The sequence below is a fragment of the Bufo gargarizans genome, unplaced genomic scaffold, assembly GCF_014858855.1.
Source record: "Bufo gargarizans isolate SCDJY-AF-19 unplaced genomic scaffold, ASM1485885v1 fragScaff_scaffold_750_pilon, whole genome shotgun sequence".
NCBI classification, from domain to species: Eukaryota; Metazoa; Chordata; class Amphibia; order Anura; family Bufonidae; genus Bufo; species Bufo gargarizans.
In genome coordinates, this window is record NW_025334179.1 from 9,726 (window position 1) to 34,528 (window position 24,803).

Here is a 24,803-nt window from a genome sequence, read left to right on the forward strand (position 1 = left end):
TGATCTGGTATCAGCAGTTCGCATTTGTATGCAATTTGTTTGGATTGTATGGCTCAGTAGTTTATATGTGTGTTTATTAACAGTAGGAACATTATATATGTATTGTGAAACTGTAAGTATAGTGATTAGAACAGTATACTGAACTGGTTATAACTGTTTTAAATACCTATTTTGGACTCTTGCTTCCATAAAACACAGCTCTTAGGGCCGTTTCACACGAGCGGATGCCGTGCGTGGCATCCGCTCCGTGAATGACAGCCAAGACCCGATGCAGACTGCAGAGGCACGGAGCATTAACATGACTGATAATGCTCCGTGCCTCTCTGTGATCTCACTGTGATTTCGTAGTAGAGATCACAGAGAGGCACGGAGCATTATCAGTCATGTTAATGCTCCGTGCCTCTGCAGTCTGCATCGGGTCTTGGCACTCTTTCACGGAGCAGATGCCACGCACGGCCTCCGCTCGTGTGAAACGACCCTTAGGGTTAGGGTTTGTCTGTTCAGCTCCTCTTCTCAGGGGAATAATAATTTCAGCAGCTCCTGCTAGGGGAATTTCCCACACATGCTGTGTGAGAGGCTGGCTGTAATTGGTCAAAACTCCTGGTCTGTGTGAGGCTAGCTAGGATTGATCAAGACTCCTGCTTAGCAACAACAGTTTAACTTTATGCTTTCTGTTGTGTCACTGAGCTTACCTTACATTAGATAATGTGCCTTTTAAGAGTCATTATTTTTTTTTGCTTCTGTGGACACAAAATATAACCATTACATGACATCCAAACATGAAGTCACTGTAAATAACTCTGCTTTTGTCTTTACACACAAACATAGCAACTGTATTAAGGCTATTGGCAGGTCTAGCTGTATAAACATATAAGTTATGTTAGCAACCTAGGACCGGTCTTTGATGGCCAGTTACAGGTATAGGGCTTTCAATTAGGGTTGGTTGGATGGAGAATTTGGTAACACCCCTGCCTGCCTCTCTCTAGCAGGTGGCGGTGGATCAGGACTTGGACCCGTGTTCAGCAACAGTCTAAGTCCAACATCTGATGCAGGAACCAGTTGACTCACTTGACTGATACATGATAGCTCAGCCACTATCTGCTGCCCACAGCCCATGCAATTGTTTTTAATGCTGGGCAGTTTGCAAAGTGAAGCGTGGAGCTGTCCGTTCCCTGCGTCACTGTTCTGCTGGTCTCTGGCACTGCCCCCTCAGGCCGCACATCACGCTGCTGGCTGTGGGAAAGCCTGGGAATCAGCCTCCTGCACAGAGAGCAGAGCCAATATGTGGGGAAGCGCGTTGTCACAGAAGCAGGTATGTGTTGTTTTTTTTTTTTTTCGCCCTATAGATGGAGGGCACCACAGGGACATTATTCCGGATCCAGCGGACATCACACCGATGCCAGCAACACCCTGGATGAGGTAGGACCAGTTGGGTGTTAAAATCTGTCACAGGGTACACAGTAACAATACTCCTTGCACTAAACTTATCAGGTCAAAATCTGTGTGCAGTTATGCATTTTTTTTGTGTGTGTGTGGGGTAAGTTAGAGGAGTGGCAAATTAACCCTAACCACCACCTCCTTGTGTAAATTGGGGGGGGGGGGGGGTTGTCACTGGTTGTGAAAATCTGAATACTTGCCCACGATGCAGGAAAGCCTAGCTACACCTCTGCACAAAGGGGAAGATTTTTCTAACTGGTTACTATGGGGCAACTAAGCCACTTCTACTTTACACTAGTTTAATAATTCTCCCCCAAAAATTGTGTATTTTAGTCCTGTGGTCCGCATGGTGTGGCAGCGATACAAAATGCACGTTATATGCAAAACACAAACCCATTTAAGACAATGTTTCTGCACAAAGTGGTGGGCAACCTGCGGAACTCCAGAAGCTGGGAAACTACAAATCACGGCATGCCCCATTTATTTCTGAGAGTTCGGAGAACATAAGTATGCATGCTCAGAATTGTAGCTTCACAACAGCGGAAGGGCTGCAGGTTCCCCACCCCTGGAGGGTCATCTCCGTTTTTTGCGCTTCTGCTTCAACGATGCGCACGCACACAGTAGTCCACTATATACATAAGCCCTTGTGTGCATGCGCAGCTGTATCTACTGTAAGTGCCGATTATATATACACTGAATGAGTGAAGTGAGCTTCAGAACCTAGATCCCAAGTCACTTAGTTTCTGTAAAGCATTAATCGAAAGTTTGCCTCATCGGAGGCCGTACATTGTGTAAGTCAGTTGGATCTGAAGTCTTGCGAGACTTCTCATCCAAGTTTTTCCAACTGGTACCAGTGTCCGGTGAATGATTAAAGGCTTGATATACTTTGGAAAACCATTTTAAAATACTTAAATTAAAGTTTTTAGCAAAATAAGTTATTCCTAGATTAGACTGTATGTGCTGCAAAGACGTAGGTCCATAGAGAATTTATATTGTACGAAGAGACAAAGTCGCCTTAGGACCGAAGCTCGCTTCGCTCATTCCTAGTGGGTTAGGGATGAGGCCTAGGATTAGGCTCACAGTCAGATGAGCGTTTGTGTTTTCAGCTCAAAAGCTTGAAGTTCACAGGCACAGTTTAGGATCCTTTGAAAAACATTTAAAGGGGTTCTCCGGGCTGTTAATATTGATGACCTATCCTCAGGCTAGGTCATCTATATCGTATCAGCGGGGTCCAACATCCATTACTCCCGCTGATCTGATATTGATGACCTAGCCCGAGCATAGGTCAACAATGTTAACAGCCCTGAGAAACCCTTTAGCGAAAAAAAAAAACAACACATCTGTCTGGTCACACTATTGCTTCTTTCTGGGATGCAACCAGTCTTCCCAAGACAAGAAGACTGCTTGGTCCCGTGATGGCAGTGGTCTATCACAGGCCTCAGAAGTCACAGGAGCTTGAATGGTCTGTCATGGCTGCTTCCTGGACCTTCCGTACACCAAGTGATGGTGCTGGAAATTCTCTTGCACTAGCCCAGGGGTTGTCAGGGTTATGGTTAGATATCAGTGTTAGTTTTGTGCATTTGGCTTTTGTTTAGGCCTGGGAGTCTAGAGTTTGGGGAGGAGGGATAGGAAGAGTACTACACAACATATCAGTCTTAGTTATTTATTAAAGCATATGCCATTTCTCAGTTATCATTAAGCGTTACTCATACAATGCTGCTCCTGCTGGTGTCAGGTCTCCAATCTGACATCTAACAGGTCCATCAAGCATCTACTGACAGGACAACAGAAGTAGGAGTGAAGTGTGACCAGAACCAGACACAATCCAGTCACTGCGGCGCTCTCTTCTTCAGATCCACGCTGATGTCTCCGTGCTCAGGAGAAACACTCTACACCAGGGATGCTCAACCTGCAGGCCCTCCAGCTGTTGTAAAACTACAACTCTGACAATGCCCTGCTGTAGGCTGTCCGAGAATGCTGGGAGTTGTAGTTTTGCAACAGCTGGAATGCCGCAGGTTGAGCATGCCTGCTCTACACACTTGTGACAAAGAGGTTTGTTGATGCAGAAACATTCTTGGAGTCTCCATCAGTTCCCTGCAGATGATCAGTCGTTTCCTCCAATGTTCTATTCAGACCTAAACCTCTCAAGATTTTCCAGAAATGCTTTCTAAATTTTGTACCAACGAAGAAATACAGGACTGGGTTGAGACAAGCGTGAACGTAAGCAACAGCCTCCATGATTATGCTCACTCTAACAAAGAATGTATTTGAATGGAAATCTTTTTTTAAGGCAAGTGCCAGGACAAGAGCATTATGAGGCAGCTGTGTGGCTATGAACACAACCACTATGGCCAATATTATCTTCATTGACTTCTTCTTCTGGACACCTTGGGCATTAACCAAAGTCCTTAGAATAAAACTGTAACAAAAGATCATGGAGGTCAAGGGTAATATAAAACCTACAGCCATCTGAATAGAAACCAGCACAAGCTCCATTATGGGAGGGTCAAAGATCTCATAGCAATGGTGGTGCTCAGAAACACGATTGTATATGAACTGGGGAATGGAAAGACCCAGAGCCAGCACCCAGAGGGAAGCGCACACCACGCACCTCCAATTCTGCTTGGTCACTTGGTATTTATTGGCTTTGGTAACTTTAGTGATTGAAATGAATCTGTCAAAAGTGATGGCGGTGAGAGTCAGCATGGACGTATAGAGATTGACTCTGTATGTGCTCCTTAGCATCTTACACAGGAAGTTGCCAAAAACCCAGCTATGTGCCGATTCATATGCCAGGAACGGGAGAGTGGTCAGAAACAGAATGTCAGCAACGGCCAAATTGATCAAAAATGTGTCCGTGAGGGTCTTTATCTTTTCATAAAACACAAACACGATTATAATGAGCACATTTCCGATAAGCCCAAGAACACAAGTTATGGAATATGCAATAGGTAGAAAGATGCCGTGGAGCATGCTGTGGTCATCAGGGTCATGGTTGTTGTTGTTGAACTCCTCCGGGTAGTCTTCATAGGTCATCTATATAGTAATGGGAGAGAGGTACAAAAGGGTTATTACTGAGATGGTGATGGCTGATGTAGGATCTGTAGTTCTGTCTTCTGTGAACCCAGCATGTCAGGTAACATAACTAGCTCAAGGTCAATGATACAAGACTCGATAAATCCCAGCCAATAATTTGTCATAACCCTATGGAGATTAGCTCTGCCTGCTAAAGATTGTGTGGAAAGATTTTAGTAGCGTAGAGGGGCAGCTAGAGTGTTTGTAAAATGGGGATGCAGCCCTGGCACAGAAGGCCAATCAGTGTTCATACAACACCACACCAGAACCGTATCGCAGTCACACCCCCACATATACATATATCCATATTGTATTATCAACACAAGAAGGGAAGTTAAATTACACAGTCAAGGGCCAACGGTGACATACCTAGCCAGGGCCCTACTCACCATGTGGGGTTATTAGTAGCTCGGCCAGACAGCAGGTTGAGCTGAGGCAGAATAAAGTGTTAAATCTCAGTCAGTCAATAAGATTCAAAGACAAAACAGGCTTCACTTCATAGAGGCTTAGAAGCATGGCGGTCCCTGTTCACATCACATCTACAGGCACAAATCAGAAACCGTGCGTGCCACTACTCTAAAGCGGCCAACATAAGAAAATCTAATTTAAAAGGATTCTTCTAAGTGGAACAACAAATACTCCAAGCTTTACCCTGGTGCTCCACCACATCTTAGCAGAGGCAGTGCCAATAGGTCTTCTTTCTGGAGTTGATTAATTTTTTACAGGCCGACTTTCAAGACTAGTGGACCACTGGGGATGCTGAATACACTCAAATTCAGAAGGGACCACAGATGTATCATGCCGAGATGCTGCACTGGTATCTGACATGATCACATCTTATGGTCTCCTCCCTCTGAGCAAGCCTTCTCCTGAATCCTTCAAATGGGCGCAATTATAACTCCAGGACTGCAGCACCACCGAACACAGCCAAGGCATTACATTTCCCCCAAGAATAGCTCCACCTCTTGGGACCTTTACTACCTGTGCCTCTCACTACCCTTTGTATGGCTACAGAAAAAGGGGTCATATCATCTGGGATTTTCATTAGCGATATGGGACCAAGTGCCGGCTGGAGTTACAGAAACAGTGGGTCACCAGCTTCTCTACCGTTTCTGTAACTCCTATGGCACAGCTGAATAAATACCACATGGCAGCACAAAATACCTCCCTGGCAGTGCAGAACCATGGCCAGCAGAAATGTCCACCTTCCAATACCTCCCCAAATGGAGGCAACATACTGATGGGAAGGTAGGACAATGACATTCAGCACACTCACTGAGGTGCACAAGAATTTGCCCAGCAGATTACCTGACCATGCATGGGGGTAGCCCTTATCCCCATTACAATTTCAGGGTTAGGTTGATGTCTGGTGTTCCAGTGCATGTGGAGGCACCACAGGACCCTGCCAGCACGAGTTCACAGGAGGAGCAGCTCATCAGCCGTGTAGGCCCTGGAGGACCCGAAGCTGGCTTACAACACTGAACACTATGCAGGGAGGACATATTATATTGGGGGACACAGGAAGTGAAGGGACCGCATTTAGTGTCAAATGGAACCCAAATCAAGTGTCACAGATCATCAGGTCCTGACTGCAACCACAATGACATGAGCCACAGTGATGGCTAACCTCCGGCACTCCAGCTGTGGTTAAACTACGACTTCCAGCATGCTCCATTCATTTCTATGCAGTTCTGAGAACAGCCAAGCAAGGGGGGCATCTTGGGAGTCGTAGTTTTACCACAGTTGGAGTGCTGGAGGTTAGCCATCACAGGCTGATTATAAGAGACTGAAGGGTACGGAGAGTCATGACGAAAAGAAAGTAGACCTACTACGTGGCAGACAGAGAAGTGAACAGCATGAAAACAACTACAAGGCCTATCCTCTCAGACACAAAGTGAGGCCAAAGGGCATATTTGTATAAGCGTCTTAGTCTTACCTGGTGTATGCTTCACACTGGCAGACAGGACGAGTCCTCTAAGGATACCATTATATTGGCACTGCAGTCAGATGTGGTCATGCTGGATATAATGGGGCAATCGTTCACGTTATTTTCATTGTTCACAGACGGTCATTGGGCCGCTTTTGTCCTGGACATGGCCACCATTGCCAGCAGGGGGTGCATACTTAGTGCACAGCGCTAATAATAAGGCTGTGCTCAAATCAAGGTTGCAAAAAATTGTAAGAAAAAAACAAGGATGTCACAGCCGTTTCTGACTTATAGGTAAAGATGTTTTTTTTTTTATCAGCTGTTTTTATGGACACAATCGCCAAGCTTCACCCAATGAGAGACATCACCAGACATCACCCGACGAGAGCCGCAGGCCCAGACCCATCGCCAGGCTTCACCCGACGAGAGCCGCAGGCCCAGACCCATCGCCGGGCTTCACCCGACGAGAGCCGCAGGCCCAGACCCATCGCCGGGCTTCACCCGACGAGAGCCGCAGGCCCAGACCCATCACCAGGCTTCACCCGACGAGAGCCGCAGGCCCAGACCCATCGCCAGGCTTCACCCGACGAGAGCCGCAGGCCCAGACCCATCGCCAGGCTTCACCCGATGAGAGCCGCAGGCCCAGACCCATTGCCCATTACCTGATGAGAGCCACCTTCACAAACGCATCATCGGTCTTCACCCAATGAAAACACAGCTTCTGGTTTGCCGATTCCAGACTCCACCCCCTCAGTACTTTTTTCTACAATGTAATTGAGGCCTTTGACGCATCGAGGGCGGGGCTGGCCACCGGAAGTAGTGGAGTTTGGGTGCAATAAGAGCAACGGTGATGCCCCATTAACCCCCTCAGCGCCCCTAGCTTAAACCCCCTTCATGACCAGAGCACTTCTTACACTTCTGCACTGCACTACTTTCACCGTGTATTGCTCGGTCATACAACTTACCACCCAAATGAATTTTACCTCCTTTTCTTCTCACTAATAGAGCTTTCATTTGGTGGTATTTTATTGCTGCTGACATTTTTACTTTTTTTGTTATTAATCAAAATGAAAAATTTTATTTTTTTTTTGCAAAAAAATCGTTACACTTTCAGCTGTAAAATTTTGCCAAAAAAAAGACATCCATATATAAATTTTTCACTAAATTTATAGTTCTACATGTCTTTGATAAAAAAAAAAATGTTTGGGCCAAAAAAAAATGGTTTGGGTAAAAGTTATAGCGTTTACACACTATGGTACAAAAATGTGAATTTCCGCTTTTTGAAGCAGCTCTGACTTTCTGAGCACCTGTCATGTTTCCTGAGGATCTACAATGCCCAGACAGTAGAAAAACCGCACAAATGACCCCATTTCGGAAAGTAGACACCCTAAGGCATGGATGTCAAACTCATGGCCCTCCAGATGTTGCAAAACTACAACTCCCATCGTTCCCTGATAGCTGTAGTATGCCCAGGCATGATGGGAGTTGTAGTTTTGCAACAGCTGGAGGGCCACGAGTTTGACATCCCTGCCCTAAGGTATTCGCTGATGGGCATAGTGAGTTCATAGAACTTTTTATTTTTTGTCACAAGTTAGCGGAAAATGATTTTTTATTTTTTCTTACAAAGTCTCATATTCCACTAACATGCGACAAAAAATAAAAAATTCTAGGAACTCACCGTGCCCCTCACGGAATACCTTGGGGTGTCTTCTTTCCAAAATGGGGTCACATGTGGGGTATTTATACTGCCCTGGCAATTTAGGGGCCCAAATGTGTGAGAAGAACTTTGCAATCAAAATGTGTAAAAAATGGCCGGTGAAATCCGAAAGGTGCACTTTGGAATATGTGCCCCTTTGCCCACCTAGGCTGCAAAAAAGTGTCACACATGTGGTATCGCCGTACTCAGGAGAAGTTGGGCAATGTGTTTTGGGGGGTCATTTTACATATACCCATGCTGGGTGAGAGAAAGATCTTGGTCAAATGCCAACTTTTCCCATTGTTTTTTATACAAAGTTGGCATTTGACCAAGATATTTATCTCACCCAGCATGGGTATATGTAAAATGACACCCCAAAACACATTCCCCAACTTCTCCTGAGTACGGAGATACCAGATGTGTGACACTTTTTTGCAGCCTAGATGCGCAAAGGGGCCCAAATTCCTATTAGGAGGGCATTTTTAGACATTTGGATCCCAGACTTCTTCTCACACTTTAGGGCCCCTAAAAAGCCAGGGCAGTATAAATACCCCACATGTGACCCCACTTTGGAAAGAAGACACCCCAAGGTATTCAATGAGGGGCCTGGCAAGTTCATAGAATTTTTTTTTTTTGGCATAAGTTAGCGGAAATTGATTATTTTTTTTTTTTTCTGACAAAGTCTCACTTTCTGCTAACTTAGGACAAAAATTTAAATCTTTCATGGACTCAATGTGCCCCTCAGCGAATACCTTGGGGTGTCTTCTTTCTGAAACGGGGTCAGTTGTGGGGTGTTTGTACTGCCCTGGCATTTGAGGGTCTCCGCAATCATTACATGTATGGCCAGCATTAGGAGTTTCTGCTATTCTCCTTATATTGAGCATACAGGTAATGAGATATTTTTTTTCCGTTCAGCCTCTGGGCTGAAAGAAAAAACTGAACGGCACAGATTTCTTCATTCGCATCGATCAATGTGGATGAAAAAATTTCTGCCAAAAAAGAAAAAAAGAGGGGAAAGGCGTCTGCCAGGATGTAGGAGCTCCGCCCTACATCCATACCCACTTAGCTCGTATGCCCTGGCAAACCCGATTTCTCCATTCACATCAATCGATGTGGATGAATAAATCATTGCCGGGATTTTTTATTTTTTATATATACAAAGTGTTTGCCAAAGCATAGGAACGCCGCCTCCTCCTCAGCTCGTATGCCTCGGCAAACGTATCTGTCACTGCAGAGGAGAAATCTCGTCTTGCAGCGCCGCATACACCGACTTTTGTGTAATCTGACAGCAGCGCAATGCTTGTCAGAATGCACATCAGTGCTGCAGCTAGTCGATCGGTTGGTCCACCTGGAAGGTTAAAAAAATAAATAAATAGGCCGCAACGCAATAATTTTATTAACTTTGGAACAGAATATAGAAACTTGAACTTTTTGAATTAAACATTAACCTTTTGGCTTACTGGTGTTTTTTTTTTTTTAACCTTTATAGAACAAACCTCTCCTTCCCCATGGGTCAATGTGCAAAGCGCAAATCGCCCAAAGATGTGGCGAAGTGCGTTATGCACTTTGTCCCAGGTGAAAGGAGAGGTTTACAGCAGCTGTGAGTGAATGGGCCCTAATAGCCCTGTGTGCCTGTCCTGTGAGATGTGATCCCTATGCTAGGTGTACCTGTGTGTGGTACTTCCAGTAACACTTTCCAAAGCATAGGGCAGGGTGGTCAGGACAGTCAGGACAGAAATAGCGGGTGTCACGCCTTATTCCACTCCTGCTACAGACAAAAAAATCTTTTTCGGGGTGACGGTTGGGTTGAGGTACCAGGAACGACATTGGGGAAATGTCGCTCGTGTAGACGGCTAACTACACTGGTGGATGGGGCCACGGAACCTCCTGGGTACAGGAGGTTCGGCATGTTGTACGGCAGTGCTGGTACTAGGTCCAGGATGGGCTGGGCTGCTGGTGTATGCCTCACCACGTAATCCGACAGCACCAGCCGCACTCTGCTGCTCTTCTGGTGCTCGCCACTTCACCATGTTGTGCGGCAGTGCTGGTACTAGGTCCAGGGAGGGCTGCGCTGCTGGTGTATGCCTCACCACGTAATCCGACAGCACCAGCCCCACTCTGCTGCTCTAGAAGCGGATCCTGCGCAACCTGTGGTCTAGCGACACGGGGCCGGGTACACCTGGTGCCATCAGGGACCTCAATCTCCTCGTCCGAACTTTGGGTCAGAGAGCCACTGCTTTCTACAGGTTCATATTCTGACCCGCTGGATTCATCAGATGAGGGTTCCCATTCCTCATCCGACTGGGTCAGAAGCCTGTAGGCCTCTTCAGAAGAATACCCCCTGTTAGACATGTGGGCAACTAAATTTAGGGGTATTCCCTGAGACTACCCAAGAAAAAAAGCAAGCCTGTCTTACAAATGGGAGGCTAGCGAAGTACCGGAGGCCGGTGCGAAACAGATTTTTTTCATCGCCGCAGCGCGTGTAAAGTGATTGTGCAGTGATAAGAAAAATAATTTTTTGGTCACTGCGGTGGGGCTGGCATGTGTGACCGATCAGGCCTGATCGGGCAAACCCTGCGTTTTGGGTGGAGGGCGAGCTAAGGTGACACGAATACTATTATAGATCTGACTGTGATCAGTTTTGATCACTTCCAGATACTATAACAGTACAAATGCTCATTAGCGATACACTAATCAACGAATCAGTGACTGCGGTGCGGTGGGCTGGGCGCTAACCGATCCCTAACCTACCTAACCAAGGGGCCTAAACTATCCTAAAACCTAACGGTCAATACTGGTGGGGAAAAAAGTGACATTTACACTGATGACTTTTTTCCTTTTCACTAGGTGATTGACAGGGGTGATCAAGGGGTTAATTGGGGTGATGGAGGGTGATCTGGAGCTAAATGTAGTGTTTGGTGCTACTCACTGTGTAGCTGCTCCTCTGCTGAGACCAACCGACGAGAAGGACCAGCAGAGGAGCAGGCAGCCATATAACAGATCATATTTATAACTATTATGGGCCAGATTTATCACGACTGACGGCGCACTCCACTGTCACATATGGCTAAAGTCGGATTTATGATCGGCCCTTTAAGACCGTAATAAATGTGGTTTGACGGTAGCAGTTTATCCGTCAGTAAGCAGCTTTACAAAGGTCGCACATCTTTACGAAAAAGTTTATGAAAAAGTTGCACGTTCTATTAAAAAGTCTCATAAGATAAGCATTTATGGTCCTCACTGGAGTGAAGTTGCGACTTTTTAAATCGTCCCAATAGTAAATCTGTCTAGAGAGTCATTTACATAAGAAAACACGCCCACTTTCAGAAAACTGGCGAGCATAGTGCAGAGCAGAAAAAAGTCGCTAATTTGTGCGCAGTTTTAGCGTTTGGGACTGTCACTCCATTATTCTGACCTGAGCTAATGATAAATATGGCCCAATGTGTTAGACGGCTTCGGATTAGATTTTTTGAAAATCATTAGCCTGCCAGCGACCATCATTGGCTGGCAGGCTGATGACGAAATTGTCTTAATTTTATCCGGCCCGCGATGCGCATGCGCGGGTTGGCTTTGCCCGAAATCTCACGTCTCGCGAGATGACGCCCCGGCGCGTCCACTTGAAATAACAGGGCCGCCGCAAAGAAGCAATCCTGCATACGGCGGTGCTGAGGAGGTTAAAAGCTCACGAAAAGGCCCAGAGAACGGTCCCAGGACCCCCACGGATCTGGTATTAAGAAGGTCAAAGTAGAGAGAATACGTGGACACCGCTGCTCCAATCCAGAGCGCAGAAGATAACAGGTTAACAGCATCAGCGAGGAGAGTGAATTCCCCTACATACAGATGCAAGTAGTGCGAAGGAAACTCCGATAATTTATTCACGTAAAATACACAAATTACCGGCTGAAGATGCAAAATATAAAATATTCTATAAAACTATTCTCTGCTCACGTTACTCTAATGACCCAGTGCCTATTCAGTTTAGGCTGTAATGACGAAAACTATCCACAAGAGGGCAGCAGAGTACTGAAATCTAGAAACCTAGTATGCTAGTAACGACAGGATCATCAGAACAGATTACTACTTAAACTAGAACGTGTGTGTGTGTGTGTGTGTGTGTGTGGGGGGGGGGGGGGGGGGGTTAGGGTTAGTATTCTCTGCTCACGTTACTCTAATGACCCTGTGCCTATTCAGTTCAGGCTGTAATGACGAAAACTATCCACAAGAGGGCAGCAGAGTACTGAAATCTAGAAACCTAGTATGCTAGTAACGACAGGATCATCAGAACAGACTAGAAAGTGGGAGATGGGGGGGGGGGGGGGGAGCAGATCCGCTGGATGATCGGGTTTCACAGATTCGCCAAACTTTGATTCAACGTTTGGAACTTGACCACAAACCCCAAGTCAATGGGGACCTGTACTTTGGGGCTGTAAAATAGTCATAGAAAAAGCTAGAGTAAGAAAAGTGGGCGTAAGAGCAGGATATCCCTCTACTCTGCCCAAGGTACGGGCAAGTCCTGTGGGATCCATGCTAACCGCGAGCTTGTCCATGTTGGCTGTGGACACGTGGCTGCGCCTGTCCATGATCGCCCCCCCCCCCCCCCCGCCGTGCTAAACACACGTTCGGACAATACACCTGTCACATGGCAGACCGGCACCTGCAAGGCGTAAAGGGCAAGCTCAGGTCATGTGCCCAATTTGGAGACCCAGAAGTTGAAAGGGGCAGACCCATCAGTCAGTGCGTGTCGGCGTGTGGATACGCATCGTTTCACCATGCTGCCTCCTGTCGAGACGTTCCATATCAGCTGGTGGTACTGGTTTTTGTGGCGGGCTGACACTTTTCCGCATTTCAACCATGCTAACCCTGCCTTCTGAGGTGCTGGCGGTGCCCCAGCTGCGTTGGCGACTTCCTCCTCCACCGTCTCAGCCTTGTGCTTCCACTGAGCCACCGCCGTCAGGTGGGAACGCCATCACCAGCGTGCGCTTGTACTCGTGCATCTTACGATCACACTCCAATGACAGCAGTAAGGACAGCACGTTGTCCTTGTAGCGGGGATCCAGCAGGGTGGCCACCCAGTAATCAGCACTGGTTAGAATGTGGGTAACTGGTCGTTGCGCAGGCACTGCAGCATTTAGTCGCTCATGGTTGCCAGGCAGCCCAGAGGCAACGACAAGCTGTCCTCAGTGGGAGGTGTATCGTCTGTGTCCTCTGTATCCCCCCAGCCACGCTCCAGTGATGCCCATAGGCTGATATTGGTGCCACCCTGCTATGAACATGGATCCTCCTCCTCCAAAACTGTCCCTGGCAGGACAGTTGGGTACCTGGCCACTGTTAGTGCAGGGACCCACCCTCGGAGCCACCTGTGGACAACTGGCCTGATAACCGTGGGAATGATCCACCAAGTTCCCCAACCCATATAATAAAAAAAATAATAATAATAAGTACCCCATTAGTGTGCCAACACTGTACGAGACCCCCTAAGGAGGACTCGGCACAGCACAAGGCCCCCCCAAACAGGACGCCCCACAGTGCGGCAGCCATCCCAGGAGTTTGGGAGAAAACTCAGACCTGTCCTCCATCACGTCAACACTCTGCACAGGACACCAGAGACATTCCTCCGTCTGCGGCCTCCATTCTTCAGAGATCCGTGGCTTCCTATGAAAGGATTGTGGTTGATGTCATGTGGTTTCTCATCACAACCAAGAAAACAGCTGCACAACCGTATTCTCCGGGCCACAGGACGGCATCTCACACTACAACGAGGGCGATCACCAAGAAAACAGCTGCACAACCGTATTCTCCGGGCCACAGGGCGGCATCACACACTACAACGAGGGCGATCACCAAGACAACAGCTGCACAACCGTATTCTCCGGGCCACAGGACGGCATCACACACTACAACGAGGGCGATCACCAAGACAACAGCTGCACAACCGTATTCTCCGGGCCACAGGACGGCATCACACACTACAACGAGGGCGATCACCAAGACAACAGCTGCACAACCGTATTCTCCGGGCCACAGGGCGGCATCACACACTACAACGAGGGCGATCACCAAGAAAACAGCTGCACAACCGTATTCTCCGGGCCACAGGACGGCATCACACACTACAACGAGGGCGATCACCAAGACAACAGCTGCACAACCGTATTCTCCGGGCCACAGGACGGCATCACACACTACAACGAGGGCGATCACCAAGACAACAGCTGCACAACCGTATTCTCCGGGCCACAGGGCTGCATCACACACTACAACGAGGGCGATCACCAAGACAACAGCTGCACAACCGTATTCTCCGGGCCACAGGGCGGCATCACACACTACAACGAGGGCGATCACCAAGACAACAGCTGCACAACCGTATTCTCCGGGCCACAGGGCGGCATCACACACTACAACGAGGGCGATCACCAAGACAACAGCTGCACAACCGTATTCTCCGGGCCACAGGGCGGCATCACACACTACAACGAGGGCGATCACCAAGAAAACAGCTGCACAACCGTATTCTCCGGGCCACAGGGCGGCATCACACACTACAACGAGGGCGATCACCAAGACAACAGCTGCACAACCGTATTCTCCGGGCCACAGGGCGGCATCACACACTACAACGAGGGCGATCACCAAGAAAACAGCTGCACAACCGTATTCTCCGGGCCACAGGGCGGCATCACACACTACAACGAGGGCGATCACCAAGAAAACAGCTGCACAACCGTATTCTCCGGGCCACAGGGCTGCATCTCACACTACAACGAGGGCGATCACCAAGAAAACAGCTGCACAACCGTATTCTCCGGGCCACAGGGCGGCATCACACACTACAACGAGGGCGATCACCAAGAAAACAGCTGCACAACCGTATTCTCCGGGCCACAGGACGGCATCACACACTACAACGAGGGCGATCACCAAGACAACAGCTGCACAACCGTATTCTCCGGGCCACAGGACGGCATCACACACTACAACGAGGGCGATCACCAAGAAAACAGCTGCACAACCGTATTCTCCGGGCCACAGGACGGCATCACACACTACAACGAGGGCGATCACCAAGACAACAGCTGCACAACCGTATTCTCCGGGCCACAGGGCGGCATCACACACTACAACGAGGGCGATCACCAAGAAAACAGCTGCACAACCGTATTCTCCGGGCCACAGGGCGGCATCACACACTACAACGAGGGCGATCACCAAGAAAACAGCTGCACAACCGTATTCTCCGGGCCACAGGACGGCATCACACACTACAACGAGGGCGATCACCAAGACAACAGCTGCACAACCGTATTCTCCGGGCCACAGGGCGGCATCACACACTACAACGAGGGCGATCACCAAGAAAACAGCTGCACAACCGTATTCTCCGGGCCACAGGGCGGCATCACACACTACAACGAGGGCGATCACCAAGACAACAGCTGCACAACCGTATTCTCCGGGCCACAGGACGGCATCACACACTACAACGAGGGCGATCACCAAGACAACAGCTGCACAACCGTATTCTCCGGGCCACAGGACGGCATCACACACTACAACGAGGGCGATCACCAAGAAAACAGCTGCACAACCGTATTCTCCGGGCCACAGGACGGCATCACACACTACAACGAGGGCGATCACCAAGACAACAGCTGCACAACCGTATTCTCCGGGCCACAGGACGGCATCACACACTACAACGAGGGCGATCACCAAGACAACAGCTGCACAACCGTATTCTCCGGGCCACAGGGCTGCATCACACACTACAACGAGGGCGATCACCAAGACAACAGCTGCACAACCGTATTCTCCGGGCCACAGGACGGCATCACACACTACAACGAGGGCGATCACCAAGACAACAGCTGCACAACCGTATTCTCCGGGCCACAGGGCGGCATCACACACTACAACGAGGGCGATCACCAAGAAAACAGCTGCACAACCGTATTCTCCGGGCCACAGGGCGGCATCACACACTACAACGAGGGCGATCACCAAGAAAACAGCTGCACAACCGTATTCTCCGGGCCACAGGACGGCATCACACACTACAACGAGGGCGATCACCAAGACAACAGCTGCACAACCGTATTCTCCGGGCCACAGGGCTGCATCACACACTACAACGAGGGCGATCACCAAGACAACAGCTGCACAACCGTATTCTCCGGGCCACAGGGCTGCATCTCACACTACAACGAGGGCGATCACCAAGAGTCCAAGTGCACAGTCTTATCGCGAATATCGGCACTCGGAGAATTCCCCAATATTTAGAATATAGCGATATATACTCGGAATATTAGAGATTATACGCTCGCGGCTTTAGCTTGTGGGCCCAGGAGACGGCTGCAGTGTCTGACTCCAGGGGTGGTGGCGGGTGGGAGTTTCCATAATCAAAAATAATGACTGGAGATAAATAGATGGAGAATAATCGCCGACTACACACATTATACACAGCATGCATACAGCGCACATACACATTATACACAGCATACATACAGCGCACACACACATTATACACAGCATACATATACAGCGCACACACATTATATACAGCGCACACACACATTATACACAGCATGCATACAGCGCACACACATTATACACAGCAGACATATACAGCGCGCACACACATTATACACAGCATGCATACAGCGCACACACACACACACATTATACACAGCATGCATACAGCACACACACATTATACACAGCATGCATACAGCGCACACACATACACAGCATGCATACAGCGCACATACACATTATACACAGCATACATACAGCGCACACACACATTATACACAGCATACATATACAGCGCACACACATTATACACAGCATGCATACAGCGCACACACACATTATACACAGCATGCATACAGCGCACACACATTATACACAGCAGACATATACAGCGCGCACACACATTATACACAGCATGCATACAGCACACACACATTATACACAGCATGCATACAGCGCACACACACATTATACACAGCATGCATACAGCGCACACACATTATACACAGCAGACATATACAGCGCGCACACACATTATACACAGCATGCATACAGCGCACACACACACATTATACACAGCATGCATACAGCACACACACACATTATACACAGCATGCATACAGCGCACACACATTATACACAGCATGCATACAGCGCACACACACATTATACACAGCATGCATACAGCGCACACACATTATACACAGCATGCATACAGCGCACACACACATTATACACAGCATGCATACAGCGCACACACATTATACACAGCATGCATACAGCGCACACACATTATACACAGCATACATATACAGCGCACACACATTATACACAGCATACATATACAGCGCACACACATTATACACAGCATGCATACAGCGCACACACATTATACACAGCATACATATACAGCGCACACACATTATACACAGCATACATATACAGCGCACACACACATTATACACAGCATGCATACAGCGCACACACATTATACACAGCATACATATACAGTGCACACACATTATACACAGCATACATATACAGCGCACACACACATTATACACAGCATGCATACAGCGCACACACATTATACACAGCATACATATACAGCACACACACATTATACACAGCATACATACAGCGCACACACACATTATACACAGCATACATATACAGCGCACACACACATTATACACAGCATACATACAGCACACACACATTATACACAGCATGCATACAGCGCACACACATTATACACAGCATGCATACAGCGCACACACATTATACACAGCATGCATACAGCGCACACACACATTATACACAGCATGCATACAGCACACACACATTATACACAGCATACATACAGCGCACACACACATTATAGACAGCATGCAGACACGACTACACACATTATAGACAGCATGCAGACACGACTACACACATTATACACAGCATACATACACGACTACACACACACACATTATAGACAGCATGCAGACACGACTACACACATTATACACAGCATGCAGACACGACTACACACATTATACACAGCATGCAGACACGACTACACACACACATTATACACAGCATGCAGACACGACTACACACATTATACACAGCATACATACAGCACACACACATTATACACAGCATGCATACACGCACACACACATTATACACAGCATGCATACAGCGCACACACATTATACACAGCATGCATACAGCGCACACACACATTATACACAGCATGCATACAGCGCACACACACATTATACACAGCATGCATACAGCACACACACATTATACACAGCATACATACAGCGCACACACACATTATACACAGCATACATATACAGCGCACACACACACATTATACACAGCATGCATACAGCACACACACATTATACACAGCATGCATACAGCGCACACACACATTATACACAGCATGCATACAGCGCACACACATTATACACAGCATGCATACAGCGCACACACATTATACACAGCATGCATACAGCGCACACACACATTATACACAGCATACATACAGCGCACACACATTATACACAGCATACATATACAGCGCGCACACACATTATACACAGCATACATATACAGCGCACACACATACACAGCATACATATACAGCGCACACACATTATACACAGCATGCATACAGCACACACACATTATACACAGCATGCATACAGCGCACACACACATTATACACAGCATGCATACAGCACACACACATTATACACAGCATACATACAGCGCACACACACATTATACACAGCATGCAGACACGACTACACACATTATAGACAGCATGCAGACACGACTACACACATTATACACAGCATACAGACACGACTACACACACACACATTATAGACAGCATGCAGACACGACTACACACATTATACACAGCATGCAGACACGACTACACACATTATACACAGCATGCAGACACGACTACACACACATTATACACAGCATGCAGACACGACTACACACATTATACACAGCATACATACAGCACACACACATTATACACAGCATGCATACAGCGCACACACACATTATACACAGCATGCATACAGCGCACACACATTATACACAGCATGCATACAGCGCACACACACATTATACACAGCATGCATACAGCGCACACACACATTATACACAGCATGCATACAGCACACACACATTATACACAGCATACATACAGCGCACACACACATTATACACAGCATACATATACAGCGCACACACACACATTATACACAGCATGCATACAGCACACACACATTATACACAGCATGCATACAGCGCACACACACATTATACACAGCATGCATACAGCGCACACACATTATACACAGCATGCATACAGCGCACACACATTATACACAGCATGCATACAGCGCACACACACATTATACACAGCATACATACAGCGCACACACATTATACACAGCATACATATACAGCGCGCACACACATTATACACAGCATACATATACAGCGCACACACATACACAGCATACATATACAGCGCACACACATTATACACAGCATGCATACAGCACACACACATTATACACAGCATGCATACAGCGCACACACACATTATACACAGCATGCATACAGCGCACACACATTATACACAGCATGCATACAGCGCACACACACATTATACACAGCATGCATACAGCGCACACACACATTATACACAGCATACATACAGCGCACACACATTATACACAGCATACATATACAGCGCGCACACACATTATACACACCATGCATACAGCGCACACACATTATACACAGCATGCATACAGCACACACACATTATACACAGCATACATACAGCGCACACACACATTATACACAGCATACATATACAGCGCACACACATACACAGCATACATATACAGCGCACACACACATTATACACAGCATGCATACAGCACACACACATTATACACAGCATGCATACAGCGCACACACACATTATACACAGCATGCATACAGCGCACACACACATTATACACAGCATACATACAGCGCACACACATTATACACAGCATACATATACAGCGCGCACACACATTATACACAGCATGCATACAGCGCACACACACATTATACACAGCATACATACAGCGCACACACACACTATACACAGCAGACAGACATACAGCGCACACACATTATACACAGCATGCATACAGCGCACACACACATACACAGCATGCATACAGCGCACACACACACATTATACACAGCATGCATACAGCACACACACACATTATACACAGCATGCATACAGCACACACACATTATACACAGCATGCATACAGCGCACACACACATTATACACAGCATGCATACAGCGCACACACACACACACATTATACACAGCATGCATACAGCGCACACACACACACACACACATTATACACAGCATGCATACAGCGCACACACACATTATACACAGCATACATACAGCGCACACACATTATACACAGCATGCAGACACGACTACACACACATACACAGCATACATATACAGCGCGCACACACTATACACAACACTAAGAATTGCACAGACATCCACTGCACCGACCTCCCCTGTAAGATGGTGGATATTACTTGGGACACACAAGCTCTGTGGTATGGAGATACAGCATGGTGGATATTACTTGGATACAGGAGCCCCGTGGTATGGAGATACAGCGTGGTGGATATTACTTGGGATATTAATGCCGCGTGGAGAACCTAGGACACCACAGGCTTCGGCAGGTTTGGCGAGTCTGAGGGCAGTGCCCACTAGCATTCTTAACCCCAGCCATGGAGGTAAATGTGCACGGACAAGGAGTTGGCACTTACCTCTACTTCAGTAGGTCGGTGCTGGGTGTAAAGTGATGAGCTTGAGCTGTGGTTTTGTTACTTCGCACTCTGGAAGTATCTGCTTGGTTACTGCTCCTATAAGTGCACACCACCTGTTGAGCAATGACTTCCTGTACGTATCTACTCAAGACAAGCAAGAACCCTAACCCCATTACATGTCTGTCCCATGTAGGCAACGCACACAAGGCGCCATACTGTACACAGTCCAGAAAGCCAAAGCAGTAGTAGGTACCGAAACAGTGCCGTTATACTGCACACATAAGCAATTCACCATACTGTGCACAGTCCAGAAAGCCAAAGCAGTAGTAGGTACTGAAACAGTGCCGTTATACTGCACACAAGCAATTCACCATACTGTGCACAGTCCAGAAAGCCAAAGCAGTAGTAGGTACCGAAACAGTGCCGTTATACTGCACACAAGCAATTCACCATACTGTGCACAGTCCAGAAAGCCAAAGCAGTAGTAGGTACCGAAACAGTGCCGTTATACTGCACACATAAGCAATTCACCATACTGTGCACAGTCCAGAAAGCCAAAGCAGTAGTAGGTACTGAAACAGTGCCATTATACTGCACACAAGCAATTCACCATACTGTACACAGTCCAGAAAGCCAAAGCAGTAGTAGGTACTGAAACAGTGCCGTTATACTGCACACAAGCAATTCACCATACTGTGCACAGTCCAGAAAGCCAAAGCAGTAGTAGGTACTGAAACAGTGCCGTTATACTGCACACAAGCAATTCACCATACTGTACACAGTCCAGAAAGCCAAAGCAGTAGTAGGTACTGAAACAGTGCCGTTATACTGCACACAAGCAATTCACCATACTGTACACAGTCCAGAAAGCCAAAGCAGTAGTAGGTACTGAAACAGTGCCGTTATACTGCACACAAGCAATTCACCATACTGTACACAGTCCAGAAAGCCAAAGCAGTAGTAGGTACTGAAACAGTGCCGTTATACTGCACACAAGCAATTCACCATACTGTGCACAGTCCAGAAAGCCAAAGCAGTAGTAGGTACTGAAACAGTGCCGTTATACTGCACACAAGCAATTCACCATACTGTGCACAGTCCAGAAAGCCAAAGCAGTAGTAGGTACCGAAACAGTGCCGTTATACTGCACACAAGCAATTCACCATACTGTGCACAGTCCAGAAAGCCAAAGCGGTAGTAGGTACCGAAACAGTGCCGTTATACTGCACACAAGCAATTCACCATACTGTGCACAGTCCAGAAAGCCAAAGCGGTAGTAGGTACCGAAACAGTGCCGTTATACTGCACACAAGCAATTCACCATACTGTGCACAGTCCAGAAAGCCAAAGCAGTAGTAGGTACTGAAACAGTGCCGTTATACTGCACACAAGCAATTCACCATACTGTGCACAGTCCAGAAAGCCAAAGCAGTAGTAGGTACTGAAACAGTGCCGTTATACTGCACACAAGCAATTCACCATACTGTACACAGTCCAGAAAGCCAAAGCAGTAGTAGGTACTGAAACAGTGCCGTTATACTGCACACAAGCAATTCACCATACTGTACACAGTCCAGAAAGCCAAAGCAGTAGTAGGTACTGAAACAGTGCCGTTATACTGCACACAAGCAATTCACCATACTGTACACAGTCCAGAAAGCCAAAGCAGTAGTAGGTACTGAAACAGTGCCGTTATACTGCACACAAGCAATTCACCATACTGTGCACAGTCCAGAAAGCCAAAGCAGTAGTAGGTACCGAAACAGTGCCGTTATACTGCACACAAGCAATTCACCATACTGTACACAGTCCAGAAAGCCAAAGCAGTAGTAGGTACTGAAACAGTGCCGTTATACTGCACACAAGCAATTCACCATACTGTGCACAGTCCAGAAAGCCAAAGCAGTAGTAGGTACTGAAACAGTGCCGTTATACTGCACACAAGCAATTCACCATACTGTGCACAGTCCAGAAAGCCAAAGCAGTAGTAGGTACCGAAACAGTGCCGTTATACTGCACACAAGCAATTCACCATACTGTGCACAGTCCAGAAAGCCAAAGCAGTAGTAGGTACTGAAACAGTGCCGTTATACTGCACACAAGCAATTCACCATACTGTGCACAGTCCAGAAAGCCAAAGCAGTAGTAGGTACTGAAACAGTGCCGTTATACTGCACACAAGCAATTCACCATACTGTGCACAGTCCAGAAAGCCAAAGCGGTAGTAGGTACTGAAACAGTGCCGTTATACTGCACACAAGCAATTCACCATACTGTGCACAGTCCAGAAAGCCAAAGCGGTAGTAGGTACCGAAACAGTGCCGTTATACTGCACACAAGCAATTCACCATACTGTGCACAGTCCAGAAAGCCAAAGCGGTAGTAGGTACCGAAACAGTGCCGTTATACTGCACATAAGCAATTCACCATACTGTACACAGTCCAGAAAGCCAAAGCGGTAGTAGGTACCGAAACAGTGCCGTTATACTGCACACAAGCAATTCACCATACTGTGCACAGTCCAGAAAGCCAAAGCGGTAGTAGGTACCGAAACAGTGCCGTTATACTGCACACAAGCAATTCACCATACTGTGCACAGTCCAGAAAGCCAAAGCGGTAGTAGGTACCGAAACAGTGCCGTTATACTGCACATAAGCAATTCACCATACTGTACCCTAAGCAGTGCTGGACACAAACTATGCTAAGGGGGCAGTGTGGCCGAAGTGGAGGAACAGGTCGCAGGGGAGACATCGCCTGTGAGCCCCAGGAGAATCTGATGACCCCCCCGCCACACAGCAGTATAAAGCACCCCCCTATACAGTGCTCAGTGGGAGGTGAGCAGAAAATAGTACCTGACCAGGGGTGCGCCGCACACAAGGCGATTGCCTCAGGGGCAAGAGGGGGGGACAGTGGAAGGGCCAGGGGCAATGAGCGCTACCAAGTGGAAATGCTCATCGCTACGTATTCAACTGCATCGCTGTACTCGGGACATCAAATCAACGCAACGGGGCACAGGAGCAAGGTCTCTCTGGCACCATTTGGTCGGATAGTTCCTGTAGTCCATGATTATGGCACACCCGGAGCCAGCCAGCATACAGCAATGACGAGGCCGGCTCTGCACCACTCGTGTGCGATCGTGTCTTCAGGTGTATGATGTTTATTGCATCAAACCCAAAAGATGTCCTCAACCCAGGCCGCGTTTATCATCATCTACCTGAAGACACGATTGCTGGGATCTTTCTGGAATATTCGTGGAGACCCCTGCCTATCCCGTGCAGACTGAGTGAGCGCCGGCTGTTCTTCCTGCTCTGCATCACTGACCGCAGAAGGGAGGCAAGAAGGGGGCGCTATAGTACTGGCACACATTATAAAAAGGGAAGACGTTGGGGGGGAATTATTACTACTGGGGACATTACCACCTGTGGGGGCAAAAAGAGGGACATTTCTATTGGGTGCACAGTTAACAATTCTCTGCCACAGGGCACTACTATTGATGGGACTTTCACCGTGGCACAGTACCAGCTTAGCACAATTTTTAGAGGATACTGTGCCCAGCAAATAGTGTCCCTGAAACTTATAGTACCATAAACAGTTTCTCTTTTTTAGGGCGCTGTGTGCCAATAATTGAAGGGGAACTACTGTGAGAGATGGCTCTTATTTCTTTACATGCTGTAGTACACATTTTTGTCCACTGGATGGCCACAAACCAGATGTATGAGCCACGTGTCCATGTAA

At 47.5% G+C, this 24,803-nt stretch overlaps 1 protein-coding gene across 2 annotated transcripts in view; it reads right to left on the reverse strand.

Moving 5' to 3' along the window:
* Positions 1 to 3,086: 3,086 nt before the first annotated feature.
* Positions 3,087 to 24,803, reverse strand: part of CXCR6 (C-X-C motif chemokine receptor 6) — a 59,082-nt gene continuing 37,365 nt past the window's right edge. Inside the window, exons 1-2 of one of the 2 annotated variants that reach the window (XM_044273563.1) lie at positions 21,069 to 21,649; positions 3,087 to 4,473 (exon numbers count right to left, since the gene is read on the reverse strand). In XM_044273563.1, the coding sequence (XP_044129498.1) occupies positions 3,469 to 4,473 (1,005 nt within the window). In that variant the 5' untranslated portion in view covers positions 21,069 to 21,649 and the 3' untranslated portion in view covers positions 3,087 to 3,468. Of the gene's footprint in view, positions 4,474 to 21,068; positions 21,650 to 24,803 lie in introns of those variants that run through there. The other variant, XM_044273565.1, reaches the window with a different exon arrangement.